This window comes from Molothrus aeneus, chromosome 5 (assembly GCF_037042795.1).
Source record: "Molothrus aeneus isolate 106 chromosome 5, BPBGC_Maene_1.0, whole genome shotgun sequence".
In the NCBI taxonomy this organism is placed as follows: domain Eukaryota; kingdom Metazoa; phylum Chordata; class Aves; order Passeriformes; family Icteridae; genus Molothrus; species Molothrus aeneus.
In genome coordinates this window covers 5,460,058-5,479,550 of record NC_089650.1, presented here as the reverse complement: position 1 = coordinate 5,479,550, position 19,493 = coordinate 5,460,058, and the positions used below count along the sequence as shown (strand labels likewise).

Here is a 19,493-nt window from a genome sequence, read left to right as displayed (position 1 = left end):
GGATATCTGTAAGCATCAGATCTGTTTATCTCAGCAGTCTCCCCTGTAATCCAGAAGCATGTGTCTCACAGCTAATTCTATCTTACTCCAAATTCAGTTCTTATCTTAGTCATTTAGGTATCTATTTCCTCCTAGTTCTGAGTAAAATAAAACCAGCCACAGAGGAACCTCCCTATATTCTCATTTTATCTGGGGTCCTAGATGTGCAAAGGAGCAGTGTGCAGCTGTTACAGGTGCACACTGTTTCTTCTTTATCACTTGTTAATAATTTTGCTCAAAAGACAGTAGAAAAGAGTTTGGCTTTTATCTTTTCCCTCTGGTCAGTTGCAGATTTCAATAACTCCACACCTGTGCACTAAGGTGGTTTCTGGAATTTGTTTTTCCCAAGTCTTTATCCTCTGTGTTTATTACCATTAGTGATTGTAAGCTTTAGTCTCTTGATGAATGTTCTTGTTCCTGATCTCATTAGTGGAGTGGCTTCAGCTGTATCTCACATACTGCACGTGTGGGTGACATCACAGGGCACTGCCACACTCCTAACCTACTCTGGCTTTGTATTAAGGCAGCATCAGGCCTTGTACACACAGGCAGGTTCCCTGGAGCATCCTCCAAAGTGCTGCCTTCCTCCTCCCAGCACTCCTCCTTTGTTCCATGAGAAGGAGAACTCACACTGGGAAGGAAGACAAGCACTTGGTAGGGGAGCTTCATGCTTTGTCCTCTTGTAAACCACCCATCTCTGTTAGTCAGAGCCAGTCGGGCACAGAAAAAGAGCAGGAGTGCCCCCCACACCTTCCATACAGGCACACAAAGTAGTAGAAAGAAGGTGCTACAGGAGGCTAAATCCACTTTCTGACACTCACTATTTCATCCTGGTCTTCCCACTCCACTTCTGACAGATCTACGCTGTTGTAGTTCGGCTTAGGCTTCAGTTTCTTTCCTTCTTTATACTGGAATTAAAAAAAAAGAAGAAAAAGAAAAATATTCAAGTAAGTAGCTACATCAATTCCTAAACCAACCCTTTAAGAATTTGTGTGTAATTTGAAAAATAGGGGTGTCTCATTTCTTCTCTGACTAGGGAGGCAGAATTTCTTGGTCCCATGTCACATATTTCTCTACACTGGCAGTGAGGGGCTAGGGGAGTCCCAGTGGGACAGGCTGCTCCAGGAGCAAGGGACAGGAGCAAGGGACAGACAGGAACACAGCTAAACCTACAGGCAAAGGCTATGGCCTCCTTCCCCTAAACAGGTCAGTGCAACACCCCTGCCTGCAGGAAATCAGTTTTTCCCCTGCAGCTAAGAGTATAATCCCATTAACATTATAGTACCAGCAGGAGATCTTTTTCTGATGGGAGTCAGGCTTTAACTCCACTCACGGGAGACTTTTCACCTACAACTAATTGACACAAGAGGGCTATTCCACTAATCTCCGGGTGAGGGAGAAGGCGTGAATCGGACTGGGAGAGGCCAATTGACGCTGGAAAGCAGCGCCCTTGCCTGGCTGTGCCTTGCCCCGCCCTGGAAACACGGCGTGTCCCTTCTCTTCACACAATTTACGTTTACAAGAAGGTAAAATTTGGTGGATGATTGGTTGATTATTTATGATCATGATTTATATTTTTGTTTGGTTTTCTTTGGGGGGGGGTTTAGTTCTATGTTTGTTTGGGGGTGGTTATGAAATGATGATGACAGTTGGTTATTGTTTTTGATACTAGGAAATATAGAGGAAGATTAATTGAAAGTGTATTGATGATAAATGGTTTGGATAATGTAGGGACACATGGTTTAACGTGCCTGTGGTGACCCTGGCCAAAGCTGCCTTTCTGAAGACAGGGCCACCATGGGGCTTCACAGCAGCTTTCTCTTGTGGTGACCACACTAATGCTTATAGCTGTGAGCAGGTGGATTTGTGCTGACCAGCAGGTAGATTTGGGCTGACCAGCATCTGTCTGAAATGTAAAATCATCACATGCTGGACATCTCAGCATTGAGGCTAGCTGGCCCTCCTGTTCCTGGGTGCCTGTATGTCAGAGGCTGGTGGCCTTCACAGCTCAAAAACCCCAAAGGAATCAGAAGCAGCACTGGAAGTCCCTGTGCTCAAGGCAGCAAAGGTTCTCAGCTGCACAGCTCCACGTACCAAAGGACGGAGGTCGGGGTGTGAGAGGATGTAGCCGTTGTTGGTGTTCAGGAAGGCGTAGCCGTGGACACCCAGCTGCAGAAAGAGGCATTAGAATAATCAGTGCTTTAGCTACCAACACTGCTGTGTAATGGGTGCTGATGATACCCAGGCACCACCAATATTGAGAAATATCTTCCTTTTAAAGGTATTGACCAGCAGAAAATGGAATCCATCCCAAAGCAGATATTTGTCTGTTCTGTCTGTGCTTAGATACACAAAAGGATGTGCAGGTAGTTGGTCTGTGTACACATTCAGAAAAATATTCCCTCCTCCAGTCTGATTGCCATCATGGACAATTAGCACCCAGAGGCAGACTGGGCTCTCCACAGCAGAGATGCACGGGAAATGGGCAATGATGGGGAATGTTGTAGTTTTAAAATGCTTTTTAAGGAATAGCATAACCTAACAAGAGCAGACACTGGCTGACCTGATCTGTGAGAGATTTCCAAGAGAGCAGTTACTCAGCTCAAGCCCATATATAATGCAAATTCCAGCTACACCCTGAGTTGCTAAAATCCTGCAGATAGCCTGTGCTTGCCAAAACATGAGATGTCTCAAGGAAAACAACAATGAATAAAGTTTCTATCTTAAAAAACATATTCCAACTCTATTCCTACAGAGACAATCCTGGAGGGATAACGTAGGGAATTGAGGAGGTAACTAATTTACAGTCTGTCTGTGCATTCAGGGAATCCATTCTGTATTTCACACATCCCAGACCAAAACCTTGGACCACCTCTATGTGAAGCAGTTTTTTGAAAAACACACTTGGCTTAACTCAGTGTGGCAAGAATGAAACCAAGACACTGGATCAGCAAACTTCTTTTTTGGCCCATTAAAGCTGAAATTTCCCAGCCCACTAAAAGCACAATCAATATATAATCTCCAGAGGTCTGGAATGCTGGAACTGGTCCTTTTGGAGCCCATGTACCAGGGAATTCAAGGTGAGGACCCTAGATTTCCAAACTGGTCTGGAGTTGGAGGAGTTTCTGAGAAGATACATCCTGCTGCTGATATAAAGAAATTCAATTTTTTCCCCCTCCTTTCCTGGCACTGCTTGGAGGAAAGAACAGTGATCCTCCTTAGCCCAGAATAAAAAAAAAAAAATATTGTATATCTGTCCTTTGAGTGACATGGGGAAAGGGAGATAAAAAGGCATTATTCTTATGCAGAAACCATATAAAAATTGACCCAAAGCAGGCAGCTTTGCACGCTGAGTGCAGGCACCCTGACACTCACAGTTCCAGTGTTGTCTGCAGGATCATTTCCTACAGCTGCCTGTTAATGGTCTGCCCTGCATCCATGTCTGGAAGCACCACAGAAATTCACAGCTTCTGACAGCACTTTCAGTCCTGTGAGTCTTCAGCAATCAGATTTTGGACAACTGCCTCACTGGTAGTAGTTGTCTGATAGTTATTGAAGAGAAAACAAAAACTTGAAATGTTGGCTCAAATTGCCAGATTTCAGGGTGGTCCTTGGATGTGCAGTCTGACTGAACAAAGGGTCACTGCCTGGAATTTACAGCAGAAACCAAACCAAACAGTGCATCTCTGGGGGAATTTCCTATGGATGAACTTTTTTTTGTTTTAAGATACATTGAACACAGAGCTAATGGAAAGTTTTTTGACTAACAATTCTGCAGAGCAAATACTCTATCCAGGTACAGCACAAAGCGAGTGAGAGCCAACTTTCTGTATGCTCTCCTGCCAAGAAACCATCATGCTGATCTGGAGAAAGGAACCTCTAGGCATGACAGGAGAGTTGGCTCTCCATAATCCATTCAGCCCTCAGTTTTTCTGCTAAGAATATTGACAGTGAAACGAGCACATTTTTTGCCAGCTGGCATGGCAGCTCTTGTCCACTGGGAACTGGATATAAAACTTCAATTCTTCTAATACAGGCTGTCATCTCTGAGGGCTTTAGGTTGGTGACCATCAGGATGCAAAGGTTCCATGACCTTTTGCCAACCTGCTGGATCACCCAGTCCTTGTGCTGCTGAAGCAGCCTAAAAGCTTGTAGTAGTGAATGATTTCATATGTGCTGTATGGAAACCACACACCACTACATCCAACAACTCTTCCCTTAGGCTCATAGTTTTTCCTACAGAGCAGAGAAGTGATTTTTCAGTCATGCCCATGGAAGTGTGAGTAGTGACTCTGCTGTGCAAAGGAACCAGCTGCATTATCTCAGACTTACCTTGTAGCGTGGAGCAAGTTTTAGCAACTCCCTCAGTGGTACATCAGAGCCCACCACACCCAGAAGAATGCCATGGGATCGCTTTAACACAAAGGAGAATCCATTTTCAGAAGCAAAACCTGGGTAGTTTTATACCTGAAAACACGTTATTGTCTCCCTAGTAGTTTCTCACCCATCCCCTCTGGGCCTGTGTGAAAGTGGTTATTCAAAACCAATTAATATACTTCAAAAACTCAATAGAGGTTATTCCAGTGTTTATGGAGAAGAGTATTTCTACACAACACTAGCCAGTATTCACTGCTGAGATTCAGAAGTAACATAAAATCACTGAAAAGTTTTGAGGGCAAACCCCTGCATTCAGTATGTGTAAATAGCAATAAGGTCAAGAAAATAATGCAAACCGACATGAACAGGTTGATAAATTGGGCCAACTAAATCAAATGCCAAATAAAAAAACTGTTAACCCAGAAAAAAAGGAAATCCCCCCCCTTCCATGGCATAGGGATCTGGTTTTTAAATAAGCATCTGGAGAGCACTATGGAAAAAATACACACAGGCTACCAACTGCAGTGCTGTGCTAATGCAGGCTACAGGCAGCCCCAGGTGGAGAAGACACACAGTCACTTGTAGGACCTGGAGGAAGAATTTATCCCTTGTACAGCACTGATAAGGTACCATTCTCCATTTTAAAAGGATGCTGAGAAATTAGAAATGCTACAGAAAAGTATCTAAAGGGTTTCTAACCTCCGAGGAAATGCCCTTATCAAATCATTGACATAATTCAACCTTTTTAATCTTATCGAGGTAAGACAGGTTTGATTTTATGGCAGTGTAGAAGATGCTTCCCATGAGAACTTACTAAAGGGTACAGGCTCTTTAATCTGAGGAAGCCATTATGACAGGAAGGTGAGGTCAGACAAATTAAAAGCAGAATTTAGACACCAGTTTTTCACTGAGAGTTAGAAACCACAAAAGAGAGAGCTTGGGCCTGGATGCCTTTCTTCAACGATGCTTTTGCCAAAACCAGGATATTTGGCTCATCTGTGTGAGATGTAAAGTCCTGCAATAAAATGCAGACTAGACAAGGTAATGATCTCTTCCAGCCTGAAATTTCAGGGTCTGTAAAATAGGCTTTGTTTGAAAATGGAAGGGATAAAACAAGAAGCATCACATTTAAGAGGTGTTTTAAAGAAATCATAGACTATCATTCTGACAGATAAATGATCACCCATCCACCCTGCCAGAGCTCTGCTGCCTTCCCTAATGGCTGAATGTTGGTTCAGAGGCCCTTTGGCCTTAGAGTCCCACAAAGTTGCGCTGCCTCTGCCTCACTCACCGTCTCGTTCTTCTTGCTGAACACTGGCATGGCCACTGTCGTCATGAGCAGCAGGCTCTGAGCCTGGGATGCAAAGAGCTGCCACAGAACAAGAGGAGAACTTGTGTCAGCAAGTGCAGCACCCCAGGGAGCACCAGTGCAAGGAGCTGCAACTCCCAAGGACCCCAGATGTGGGCTGAAATTGGCCACCTCCTTGTCTCCCACTCAGGAAACAGATGGCAACACTTTTAAATACTCAGTGTCCAAGAGGACTGTGGGATGGATGCTTGTTCTTGTGGGGTGATGAGGATGGGATGAAAGCCAGTGAAATGCATTGAAGAGTTGTTTTAATGAAGAGTCAGGAACCTGAAGAAGTGGTGGCACAATTTATACCCACCACTCTTTGTGAGTGTAGACATGAGCACTTAGACAATGAGTGCAAAAAACACCAACACAAGCAGCACAGAACAGAAAAAACCAACACAAATATGAGCAAAATCACAAACAAGGTATACTGCAAACATATGAACACCACAAGTGAAAAGCACCATAGACAAATATTTAAATGACACAAATACACACAAAGCCTACTTATATACACTTGTTACTCAATCATCTAAGCTCAGGAAAAAGAGACAAAGTAATGATTCAAACACATACACCACAGTGAGCTATATCTCTATGAGGGATACAGGACATGCATATGTAATGGAATAAGAGATGTTCCCAATTCAATAGAGGACGGATGCTCTAAGAGCACACGAGAGGAGGTAAAACAGGAACAGGCAAGTCATGTACAAAGGAGTCTCCCAAACACACCCAGCTACCAAAAGGTTCCAATCCTTTGCTGCCAGTAACATCACTCCTTCCATCTCTCATTTGATGTGAGTAGAAAGGCAAGAAATGACCTCCAGTCCCTACCACAGAGCACACTGGGAGCCATACAGGAGCAAGTCAGCAATCTAGTCACTTGACGGGCATTTGCACTTGGTATCTTGAGTTACTTCTCTGGATGGTTTTGTGTGGAATCTTCCCATTTACAGCAACACTCACACTAAGACACAGCAAGTAAACTTCTCTTACACTTATTGGACATGTGGAAAAAGAGATCAGGTGAATTAAGCCACTGCACAACACAGACAGCCCTACCTACTCTGAACCAACAGCACAGCTCTCCAGTACATCCAGCATTTCCTCTCCTCTTCTTGCCAGTGCAAGAGGACCCTTAGTGCTGCAGCCCCCACCCCCTGCAGATGTACAGGCCAGCTGTGGCTCTGAAGGCTGGCACTGACACACTGACTGGCACAAGGGACACAGCACATGCACAAAACACAGGGTGCAGTTACCTCCTCAGACTGTGGCAGCTGGTGAAAGACATGGATGAACACACAAATGAATACATGAATGGAGGAATGAATCAAAGACAGGAGAGGTTGGGACAGAGGAAGAGAATGGCAAGACAAGAGGCAAGAAACAAGATGCAGGAGAAAAACATGCAGCAAACAAATGCCTGTGACTGCCTTGGGAAACGTGACTCTATACACCAGTGTCAGAGGTGGCAAATGTGCTGATAAAATAAACTTCCTGGCTAATGAGTAGCACTTCTGGAGGCTTTGATTAGTACACTCAAGTACCATGTCCCAGCCCTCATATGGCACAGCTCCTGCAGCAGAAGATACCCCACGTCACCCTCACAGAGCCAAATGTCTTCCCACAGGGCAGGCCTGAGACAAAGCAGGGGGCACTGGGAGTGCTGACTGTCTGCTCTTTTGCAGTGTGTCCTTCGCCCACAGCGCTGGCTCAGGACCACTGTGGTGAGTTAGGTCTTGCTAGTTTAAGGAAGGAAAGAGTGAGCCTGCTGCCTCAGCTGAAATCTCTATCTTTGAGTAGCAAACAATTTGCAGTAAGCTACTGGGCTGGAGGAAATCAGTCTCTGTGACCCTACCCTGAGCCAAGAATGATCTATTGTGTGAATAATCCTTTAGAAGGCACCCTGCTTGCACAGAAGCACATCTCAGGTGATGTTGTGTCTGTGTGATTAGTCCTGGGCACCTGGGTCACTGCAGATTCATGCCTGAGTCTGCATACACACCTCAGCTCCAGGAGCGAGCAGAAAAGAAATATTGTCTGTCTCAGTAGAGCCACAGACCAGTAATTTCTATCAACCAGCCAACTCCTGGCTTGTTCTGCCTAAGTTTTGGGGCTTTATTTGGGGTTTGGCCCGTGCTGGAGGTCCTCACCGCACTGTCCATGTAGGCTTCGGTCCAGATGATGTCGTGGTCGTGGTTGATGACCATGGGCCGGCTGAGCACGTGCAGGTACTCCATGACATTCTCCTGGACATCTGCCAGCGTGGAGATCTGAGTGTAGTAGCCTTCATGGAGAAACAGAGCTGTGAGTCACTCTGCTGACACATCTCCCCTGTTTCTAAATGAGTGCAAAGCTGGAAAACTGAATGTCAAAGACTGGGTAATCTGCTCTTTGTAAAATGGGCCTTGACATGCCTCATATCCAAAAGCATCTGTGGAAATCTAGAGTTTCAAAGCAGTGGTTCTGTTCTTCCAAAAATGCTGAAGCAATATGCAAGAGAGTCTTAATATAACGAGATTGGTGCAAAGCAGATGCAAAATGTTGCTTTGGGTGTCAGGAAAAACCCTCCACTGATCAGATTGCCTTTAGTCTGGAAGGCCAAACAAATGCAAGCAAAGGTTTTCACCAGGCTACCCACTTGTCCTGCCCTATTTAATATTAAGATCAAATTCCCACTTCCTCTTCCAGATTTTTTTCCAGCACTCTTCAATCTGCCTAGCTTTACATTCAAGGATGGCAACTACTTCCATCTACACATTGGAAGCAGAATAAAAAGTGCAAGTTACCTGTTTCCAAAGCTTTGTCCCTGCAGCTGGACACACAGCAGTCTAAAACCACAATGAGGAGTACAGGGGAAGGATGTTCTCAAGTTACCAAAAGGTCCTCAGAAGTAGCCCAGATTAGAAGTGCTAACACAGAGTAATGTCATAAGGATTCCTGTGTCCTGCTTCTCACCACAGGCATTGGTTGCACTTGGTATAGGATAGAATATGTCAGATGGAAAACTTTCCAATCACCAGGAAAACACTGCCATGTGAAAGGGCTCATGTTCTGATAAGCTTTGTGATGTGCAAACAGATTCAGTGTGCTCAAAAACAAAGACCAAAAGAGTTATACAACACATTGAAACAGAAGAACCAAAATCAGGGAAGCCCTCTGCACAGCTCAGATCTGGTAAGTGAGAATGCAAGTGCAAAGAGCAACTTTTTGTTACCTAGTTGTGCAGAAGAATGCATTCTGACATTTTACAGTGAACCAACAGTACTATGAATTTTCTATCACTCATCTCCTGGCTGAATACAGAATCTGAAACCCAGGGGTTTGCTTCATTTAACAAAACATAAAACTATTACATGTAATTCATAGTGCTAATTAGATGAATGCTTGAGACTTGAGCATCCCTAGCTCACAGACATTCTACAGGCCAGCAACTCTCCTGTTTTCAACTCTCCTGTCAACTGTTTTCAGCAGCAAACGTTCCCATGCATTTCATGCTCTGCTGGAACCACTGCTCGGGATGGAAAAGTTTGTACCTGACACCCAGCTTCAGTTTTCCCTTCCTTTCCCTGTTTATACAGGACACTGATGTAACCAGCATTGCTGTCTCCAGAGGCCAGGTCATGCCCAAACATAGATGGCTTTTTTTCCCTTTCTTCCTCTGCTCTTGCAGACTCTGACAGTGCTAACTTGACTTTTTAACTGGCCCCCAAATGCATAGAGGTGACTCACCTACTGTGGATGGATTCTCTCATTCACTTAATTTCATGCCAGTTAGAGAGAATAGTGGGTTTGGGGTGGGATTAACAAGCTATTTTGGTACCTCTGTGAAAATCACTTACACACAAAGAATTTGGCCAGGATACAAGGGTTAACCTGCAGACCTTGTGAAAATTGCTGTAAAACCTTTAAAGCAGCAATGTTTGTTTTATGTCTCAGCCAAAAGATGTCAGGCTCTCTAAGAGAGCTTTGGACAGATTGTCAAAAGCCAGCAACTGGGACACAATAAGCATAGGGGACTTAGGTGGACTGCAGCCAGCATGAATCTTGGTCATAGTGTCCCTTGGCAGGGTGACAGGAAAATGCGGTGGCTCAGCACGGAGCACTTGTGTTAGTTGGACACAGGCACACTTCACGTGGGCCAGCAGGGTCTGCTTTTTCCTTAGGTTGTCTTCCAAGCAGGGGTTTGTGGGCCCCAGCAGTGATGGGTAAGCCTTGGAGGGGTGCAGGGAGGTTGGGCACCATTCCCACACAGCACCTTTGTTGTTGCAGGCGATCCATTTCACATTCGGGGCAAAAGTGACCTCCCGTCCTATGAGGTACGTGAACACCCGGACCTAGGAGCATGCAAAGACAGGAGAATGAGGCTGTAATGTGCTACCAAATCCAAAAGGTTGAAGCTTGGCATCCCCTTGTCCACTGGTGTGGATGTGGTGAGAGCAATAGCTCTGCCTTCACACAGAGACAGGAGCCTCTCACACTATTTGTTTCCTGTTTTGTGCCCTGGAACTTAATTTCCAATTACAATAAGCCCAGAAAGCCAAGTAGCACCCAGGATCATCTGAATAACAAAGCAAAAGTGCAAATTCTGTTTGATTTTATGATAGCAGCTCTGCCAGGCACTCAGCAACCACATGCAGAGAAGTTTATAGCTCCCAGGAATCCTTTACCCAGGGGAACAGCTGGCCACATGAATCATTCAGAGAAAGCTTTACCATTTCTCTTGCATTTGACCACCAACAAAAGAGCCAATCCTGAAATAAACTGTTTTAACAGCCCCCTGCTCTGGTCTCTCAGTAGGCTGCTTCTCTCCCTTTGTGCATTGCTGGTAGCTGGGATGAGGTAAACAAATAAATCAGGAGGGTTTAGGATGAGCAGTGGTCTATTATATTTTCACTGCCAGCTCTGCTAGTGCAAGCCTGTAATCAAAGACATCAGAGTAAACAGGGCTGGAAGACACCTAGAGAGGCTGTTTGGATCATTCCCCCGCCCATAAGAACTCAGAATAGCCAAACCTTTCCTGAACAGAACCAGTTATAAACAGTCCTACATGGGATTAAAACTCTTAGCAAAAGTTGGTTTTTAATTTTGAAATATTCAACTCAATCTTTATAATCTTACCAGGAGAACATTTAGATTGCCCACAACTTTAGGAAACAAAGTGTATGGAAAAGAAAAGCTTCCCTGACCTAGAGATCTGCATTTGTAATCCTCTCACCTCAGAAATCACCACAGTAGGCTCCTCCCTGGCTGCTTTGTTTGCATTTACAGACAGGTGCCCATGGGTACTCAGGTACTGGAATATGTGAATGCTCAGCTTTGCCTGATATCCTGGCTCATGCTCTCCTCCTCCCAGCACAGCAGAATAGCCCCTTTGCCCTCCCTTTCCATTTATCACTTCCCAGCCAAACCTTCCGATCGGGCCAGTTGTATTTTTCAAAGACAGCTTCATAATCCTCCACAGCTCCATCGGTGATCAGCATGATGGCTTGGTTACACAAACCTCCTTGGCCAGCATCTCTGAACTACAAACAGAGAGGGAGAGCACTGCTTATCCACCACTGGCTGTTTTTGAGGAACTGCACTCTATTTATTCACAGTGGGCCACATCCTGACTTCCACTTGCAAACCTCACACTGCTCAGAAAGAGGATTGTGTTTGCATGCTGCATATAGATTTTTTTATTTATACAGCCTTGCCTGGCACATGCAGACACAGGAGGCTTTGCAGAAGTAAAATAATCAGGAAAAAATAAGTGCTGTGGAGGAAGGGTGTGATTCCCTGCTGCTTCACATCTTGCACAGTCGCATTAGTTTATGCAAAACAACTATGGATTGACCATAAACATGGCAATGCTGATTTGACAGCAGTAACTGTCACTTTTTATGGCAGAAAATGTGAGAGGAGTGGGAAATCAGACTCATCATTTCAGGATGAATCCATCAGTCAGCCAAAGAATAGCAAAGAAAGGCAGGAGCATATGAAAAAAGAAGGTTACTGCCATTGGGGCTGGGAAAGGTTATGGATGTGCCAGCTAGAGAGGCCATACACTGACATGACAGATGACCTGTTATTTATGCATAAGAGATATTTCAGGCAGAGCAGAAGTGCCCCAGGACTCTGGTACAAACACTGCCATGCTCCCAAGGGCACCTGCAGAGGTGTTGGACAGATGTGCTCCTACAAGCGTGCCAGAGCCTGCCTGTCCAGCCAGGGAGAACCAGCCTTGGAATGCTGCCTGCCTCCTTCTCCATGTGCTTCCCATGCCCTCAGGTACCTGCTCTGGAGAACTGAGGGCCTCCTGCAGCACCAACACAGTGCTAAAGCCAGCAGCAGAGGCAGCTGAGGACATCCCAGGGACAAAACTGAGCAGCCACTTGGCTGCAGCTGCCAGCTCAGTCACTCTGTGCTTCTCTTTGTCCTGCCTCTTACTGCTGCTATGCTTTGAGAAGGAAAAGTCTGATCAACAGAGGAGGGTGCAGAAATTAATGAAGAGTGAAAAAATTATGGAAGAAGGAGAGACAAAAGCTCTCCTGCTAACAAAGGTTAATGAGAGGCAATAGCATGAGATGAGTATACAGGAGACCAGCTGAAGGGTGATTAAGGTTACATCAAACAGCAGCAATTTTAAACTGGAGAGGATAGTTATACCTTATGAGAAAAAAGGTATCCAAGTGGCACAATTAATTGCATAAAATGAAATCCCTGGATGGGAGAACAAGAGCACAGGCCATGAACTGGGAGTTTTTAGATGTTTTAGGGTTCAATTCCCAGCTCCTTTAGGGTTTGGTAATGCTATGTTATGACAGACAATACCTTTACCAACGTGGCTGGTCCTGTGGTTCCACTTAACATCATGACCATGAATACCTTGAAGCCAGTTCCAAGCCCAGATTTCCCCAGTAATTTCACCACTGCTACAATTACATTACAATTGTCTCTTACAATGAAATTACCAGGCTCAGTGCTAATATCACCATAACATCCCCTTCTGCCACCATCTATGTAATCAATCCTGCCTCCTCCAACTTCACACAGTACCTGTAACTACACTGCAGGAAGAATGGATTCCACAGCTTCTGCATGACCACAGGTACAAACCCCTCTCTGGCTGTGCCCCTGCTTGTATCACTGAGCAGAACCAGGACAGATGGAGCAGGAGTGATCAGAAGGGTGATGTAATAGGGTCATTTCTAACTAGTTGCTCTCAGGGGAAACATCTCTGGGAAATACCAAGTCAGGATGAGGTGTTTGGATGTGCTCCTCCTCTCTCATGTCCCCACAGCAGCACATTCAGAGGGGAGACAGGCAGTAAAGGCTGAGGGTGTACAACAGGAACAAGTAAAGGATGCTCTTAGCAAAGGAGAAAAGCAGGTGAGAGCCTCATGGGATTTTGTAAAGACCAGCAGGTAGGAAAAAACCAGAGCCTCAAGTGAGCTATTTCTAGGCCAGAGATCAGCTGAGTGCAGATTAGCAGGGAGAACAGACAGTGTGAGTGTCCATGAGGGAGGCACAGTGTGCAGGAGAGGCTGTCAGAAAGAGGCTCAGATCACAGATACAGGAACCTCGTGGTTATGAAAGCAGCTTATTCCAAACTGTTGCAATCTACAATATGTCTGTTTGGATTATTATTAAATTAACACTTAATTAAGGTCACCCACCATTTCATCAAATGGCTTAAGATCTCTTCATGAAGCTTACTTCAGAACTCATAATTCTGAGATACTGAGAAATTGGATGTTGTATCAGAACCAGCAATCTCCTAATTACAGGAGTAGATGATATTTTCAACAAGGAAAATGAGATCATCAGTGTCATAGAAATGGAGATTAAAAAGACAGATTTAGAAAACAAACGAACAAGAGGTAATCCCTGGTTTTTAGGTCCTTTGTGACTGGCTGCAGCTGTAGCAAATGATCTGACAGCATTTGCAGCAAGCTCCGAGCATAATTCCCTGCTCTGACTGAAGTCTCAGGAGCATGAAAGAAGGGGAGATGAGGAATAACATGTCCACAGAAGAGATGTCTGAAGAAATGCAGGCTAGAGCTGGGTCAGTGAAGGAGGCACAGAGCTGTGTAACTTCAGTCACGTTGCCAGGACTAAGAGGCATGATCTAATTAATTCAGGGTCACAGTTTCCTGTACTCCCTTGTTTGCTCATTGCCTTTTACTCTGCAGTTACAGGCTGGCACAGAGCTCCCAGTGAAGAGATTGGAACCATCAGCATGGCCCAGAGATGTGCAGGCAGGCGTGCACATTATGTGCATGTCTGACCAGGTGACTGAGCGGCCCCTCTCCATCTCCTCTTGCTCCATTATTTATGCAAACCTGCCTCTGGAATGGCCTCCAGAACTACTGAAAATTCAAACTTGGTTGAAAGCATCTCATGGGGAGAAAATCAGCAGTAGACAAGAAAACAAAGCCAGTGAAGGAGAAACAAGAAAGGGCATTAAGCAAGATAGAAGGAACTGGTAAACAGGAAAGTCTGAGGTTTGCATATCCTGAAAAATATGCTGTAGAATCTGGGTCCGTAAAAATGTGACTGGAATCAAGAAACAATTTCTAAGTGTTCATAGAAGAAGCAAGAAAGGGAGTAAAAATAATACAATGCCAGATGATAAAAATCAGAGGGAGATGGTTAGGCAGAGATGCTTTAGAACCTTCATCTTTTATAATCAAAAGGAAAATATTGTAATGACTGGGCATCTGCTGAAGTGGTAAGAAACTAAGAAAAGAACAAATAAATGAATTACAGGCAAGGTCACAAGGTGGTAGGGTCAAAGAGAAAACTAATTTAAAGCATTTGAATTCAGCATGAAGGGAAAGAATTGCAGAAGGTGTAGCTAAACTACTTGCTTCATGGGCTGAGACCTGTCTGCGACCATACAAGATCCCAAAGGATGAAGAAGAGGCAATCAACAGACAACACAGAATATGGATGGATAAACTCTCCTTAAACATCTACCATGCTACTAGAAAAATTAGTAGCACATGCATCTTGTGAATGTGCAAATAAATACACGCAAGTGAGAGGTGAGAGATCACAAACCTTTGCTTACTTAAATCAGCACACAGGTTCATTCTTTTTATGGTACCAGTTTGCTCAAGTTACTCAGAATTTTGTGTCTCACAGAAATCCAGTCTGTTACCAGTTTCATCATCTTTTTTTCCACCTATAGCCATTCTGGAATGACCCACTCCATTAACTTCAACGTTTATGTGATTTCTGAGATCAACACTGAGTCAAGGCACCATTAAATCAGCCTGGTCGTAAGAGGAAACATCCTTCCAAGGTGGCCTTGGAAAGCAGAACTCGGCTTTTCTTGTCCTCTACAGGGTGGGAAAAGCAACAGCTTTCAAAATACTTGCTCTGAGTGTATCCTGAGAAAGGAGGACAGATGCACATTGGAAAGCAGAGGCAGTGGCTTGAACACAGAAGAGGAGGGTGGATACTGCCTGGGGAGTGATGCTGCAGAGACACATCAGCTGAATAGGAATTAACAATGTGACAGTGCCTGAAAAAAAACTGTAGCTGTTGTCTTACGTCCTGTTAAGAGGACTACGGTGTGTAAAACAGGGAAGGCAATTATTCTGCTCTGCTTAGCACCTGATAGCTCTCAGCTGCAGCACTCACACACTGTTGGGAGGGTGGTGTTTCAGGGGAGGCAGCCTGGAAGCAGAACAAAGGGGTATAAATCCTGCAGGAAAAAGGGGAGAGAACAGGGCAGGCCAAGCTTGTTGAAACAGAGAGAGCAGCGAGACAGATTAAAATTTAATAAATAAGAAAATATCTCAAAAGATAGCACTTAACACCTGAGAATTTTGAAGCACTTCATAAATGTGTGCTTAAGACCATGGCTTCCCTTGGATGCCTATTTTATTGAAATCACTTGGTTTGTGGCTAAATTGAAATGGAGAGTTCAAGTGGTTTATTGAGCATGGCAGAGAGGGACAGGGGGGGTTTCTGGCTAGCTGTTCTCCTGAAACTGATCTGCTAATTGTGTCATGGATTAAAATATGCCCTGTCTCCCCCAGAGGATAATGGAGGAGAACAAAGACAGTGAGAGATTTGTGCTCTTCTTCAACCCATCTTTGCTACTCATACCTCATTGAGTGGGTCTCTGCTGGGCTATTAATTCTGTAAGCAATTGGACTGAGGAAAATTACCAGGGAAATTTTGCAGCCACTTTCATTACAGATATTATTACTGGTTGTCTCTTGTAATCAGCAAAGCCTGTTTCATCAGTGTGATGCTGCAATTTTCATTCTCCTGCGTGTGCTCCCGTGAGCAATAACAGCAGAGCCTGAGGAACAGCTGAGAGTGGGAATTTTGTCTGAAGAGAAGGGGGTGGTCAATTCCACCAAAGTTGCCCCTTCTGCTGACTGTGACTGCACAGATTTATTTTGACAATAAATAACTGACAAAAACCTTTTTCCTCTGCTTTTACTGACACAGGTCTAAGAAACACGAGGAGATGATTTCAGAGAGCCCTTAAACCACACAAGCACTTGGCAGGGGACACCCTTTTATCTTAAGATGTGCTACTTGCAGAGCCTGGGGTGCTCCAGCTGCTGATATTAAGGCACTCTGTTTCACACATTTCTTTGATAACAAAGATATTGTTTTATGGACAGCCATTTCCAAAGCACAGAAGAGCATGACACCTTCCCTCATCTGCAGGTGCTCAATGCCTGAGCCTTCTCCCCACACCCAAGGTGAGCAAAAGGCATGAGGGAAGCAGTACTTCACCTTGTGAGTGAGTAGCAGCAGAAGGTTCTATCACCACTGGGTGCTGCACTCTCCAAGAGCAATCTCAGAGCTGTTCAGAGCTCATTGAGCAAGAGAGAATCAACAAGGATCACAATAAGTGATGACTGCTGAAATTGACTGCATTTTTAAATGCTAAATAGACAGAAGAAATAAATTCTTTACCCACCAAGGAGTTTCTTCTCTATTCTCCACTGCAGTGGAGTCACATTAGTCCACTGGGGTGCATGGACAACACTCCCTGGAGGTATTTTTGGTTCAGTTATTTCAGTGGAGGACATATTTTGTCTCAGCTTTTAAGGCCCCTTCCAACCCAAGCCCTTCTATGATCCACAAGCTCACTACAGACAGTGCCATGAGGGGATGGGGGCATTCAGCTGGTTCTTGGTCCTTTTTCTTGTTACCATTCCTTAAGAAACAGAATTAAATTGTATGTTTTCCTCCAGGCTACTGAATTTCCTATTCAATGAGGCAATGAATAATTTATGGTTCTTTTCAGAGGGATTAATTCTCCTGTACCTGGGATTTCTTCCCCAAGCACTGACACTCAGCAAAGCGACATTGAAATAAATCTGAAGAATAATCTTCCATGTCTTCATTATCATCACTGCTCACTAATAACATTACTTACAACCAGAATTGTGGCCCTCAGCTATCCACTGTATTTTATTGCCACCATCTGTAAAGGTGCCTGGGCAATGCCTAGTTGTGGGGCTTATTAAGAAAACTCATGAAGCCACAGCTTTGCTGGCTCCTGATCCTTCCTGGGCAGGGACTGCTGGCTGTGAACATCATGCACAAACCAATGCTTCCCCTAAGACAAGTGAGCCCTGCACACTGCTTGTGACAAATTTGGGATCCATGAGATTAGCTCCTGCCTGCTCCCCACTGCAGCAGCCTGAGGGATGTGCTGTCACTGGGGGAGAGGAGTGCAGGGCTGGGCAGGGACACTCAAGCCTCACACCAGCACCAACTCTTACCTCTCTCAGGATTTTGAAGGACTCTGTCAAAGCCTTGCTCACAGTCCCCACTCCTTTTGCCTGCAGTTCCTCCACCAGCTGCTTGAAGTGCTGGCAAAAAGAGAAGGAGAAAAACCAGGAATGAACTGCAGGCAGGGTGTTCCCTTTGAGCAGGGCAGGAAAGGGTAGCCCAGAAAAGGCTGTGCAGTCCAGCAGGACTGCATTTCTCTGTCTCTGGACTGTGAACCACTGAGGATCCATGTAAGATCATGGAAGGGACAAAACTACTGGAAATCTGATCTGCCCTTAACTGCTCCTTCAGGAAAAAAAAATATCCTGGGCACCCAAAAGAAACAGGATGGGGAAAAAGAAAAAACTGAATGCTGGTCTATGACTTAAGCAGCATTGATCTGCTTAAATTAAACCCTCTCTGCTAGATAGTGTCTAAGATGTTTGGGAATCCTTTGGGAATCCCTGCAAAGGCATCACCCTGTGTAGTCATACTCTGTGGCCTAGGGGCTAATCTGGGAAAGAAATCTGGTTGATGAAGGCATACAGGGATGTAGTAATACAAATTTAAAAAACTGAGAGAAGAGGAAAACAAAATAGGGAGAGAAGCTAAAAATACCAGTCAGCCAGCTGGACACAGGCTGGCCACCTCAGGGCTGCTAAACCGTCCTGGATCAGAGCAGCAAAACCCCTCCTCAGAGAGGGCTTGCTGGCAATCCACCCTGATGAAGGATCAGGCCAGGCTGAGAACATATTCACCAGGAAAGGACTGATTATTCTCATTTCTGAGGGCTGAGGATCTGGGGTGTCTAAGATGGAAACCTTCTTCCCTCTGCACACAGTTTTTATAAGGCAGCCTGGGCTAAGTCTGCTGGTGGTGCAGCAGTGGGGACCAGGGACCCTGTGTCACAGCAGCTTGGGGTAATTCAGGGTGAGCCACAGAGCCAGCACACAGCCCTGAACTGGTGCTGGCTTCTGAAATGCAAACCCAGTTCCTTGTCCCTGGAGTTTCATCTCACAGCATCTCAACCCTGTGCTCTGCCTACATGAAAAGAGCTACCTGAGTTACACTGAGAGGGGCCTGGTACTCACCTCTCTGTTATCTCTGTCTGCTTGGACCAGGATACCCTTAAAACAGGGCTCAATAAAATGAACGTAATCATTGTACTGCAAAGACAAAACAAGAAGAAAGGGGTTGTCATGGGAGAAAATTCACAAAATGGGTTCATGTCCTAGGTGCGTGTACAGAAAGCAGCATGGAACATGATGCCATTTTATAACTATAAACAATTTTTAAGGGAAATGGGTATCATGGCAAACTAGGATTTTGATGACTCTTCTGTTTGTTTGAAGAATGCATTAATTAGTGTTTTGCTGAGTTCTAGCTGAGCATATCTAAACATACAAAGTCACTTTTTTTTCCCCCACTCACACTACAAAGTTTTTACCCTCACTTTATGAACTTGTATCCCTGGCCTTGTTTCTAGCACTTTCTGCACATAGTTTGCACTTCTGGAGACTTTGTCAGTCCCCAGCTGAAGCTTGTAACCTGAGGTTTGAAGCCTCCGATGCACAGCTGAACAATAACAAAGCAGATTAGCACACATCCACTGGATTGGGATAATTAGGGGAGTAGATGATTCTAGGCTGTGAAATGTGAGGGAAAGCTTGGTAAGGCCCCTGTGAACCTTTTCCTGCAGGGTTCAGGGGAGTGCAATTCCTAAGAGGCCACTGATACTCAGCTGATCAATAGGAACTTAGGTCAGGCTATAAGATCTCTGAGCCAGCAGGTTCTTGGTGTGAGTGCAGTAAAGAAAAAAAAATTAAAAAAACATATCTATATATATATCTATATATCTATATCTATATAAACATGGTATTTCTGGGATTGTTTTTGAAGAACAGATGATATTTCAAACTCCTTAATGACTCCCCTTCCATTTTTCTGCCAACACTGTTCACTCTTCCATCTGTCCAGTCATATA

General features: G+C 44.7%; 1 protein-coding gene across 1 annotated transcript in view; it reads right to left on the bottom strand.

Annotated features, from left to right (window-relative positions):
* CACNA2D4 (calcium voltage-gated channel auxiliary subunit alpha2delta 4) overlaps nt 1-19,493 on the bottom strand; it is a 119,845-nt gene that overhangs the window by 83,436 nt on the left and 16,916 nt on the right. Inside the window, exons 9-18 of the mRNA XM_066549571.1 lie at nt 18,601-18,675; nt 17,521-17,610; nt 11,185-11,298; nt 10,032-10,110; nt 7,927-8,060; nt 7,033-7,050; nt 5,708-5,785; nt 4,372-4,452; nt 2,134-2,208; nt 861-947 (exon numbers count right to left, since the gene is read on the bottom strand). Of these exons, the coding sequence (XP_066405668.1) occupies nt 861-947; nt 2,134-2,208; nt 4,372-4,452; nt 5,708-5,785; nt 7,033-7,050; nt 7,927-8,060; nt 10,032-10,110; nt 11,185-11,298; nt 17,521-17,610; nt 18,601-18,675 (831 nt within the window). The remainder of the gene's footprint in view (nt 1-860; nt 948-2,133; nt 2,209-4,371; nt 4,453-5,707; nt 5,786-7,032; nt 7,051-7,926; nt 8,061-10,031; nt 10,111-11,184; nt 11,299-17,520; nt 17,611-18,600; nt 18,676-19,493) is intronic.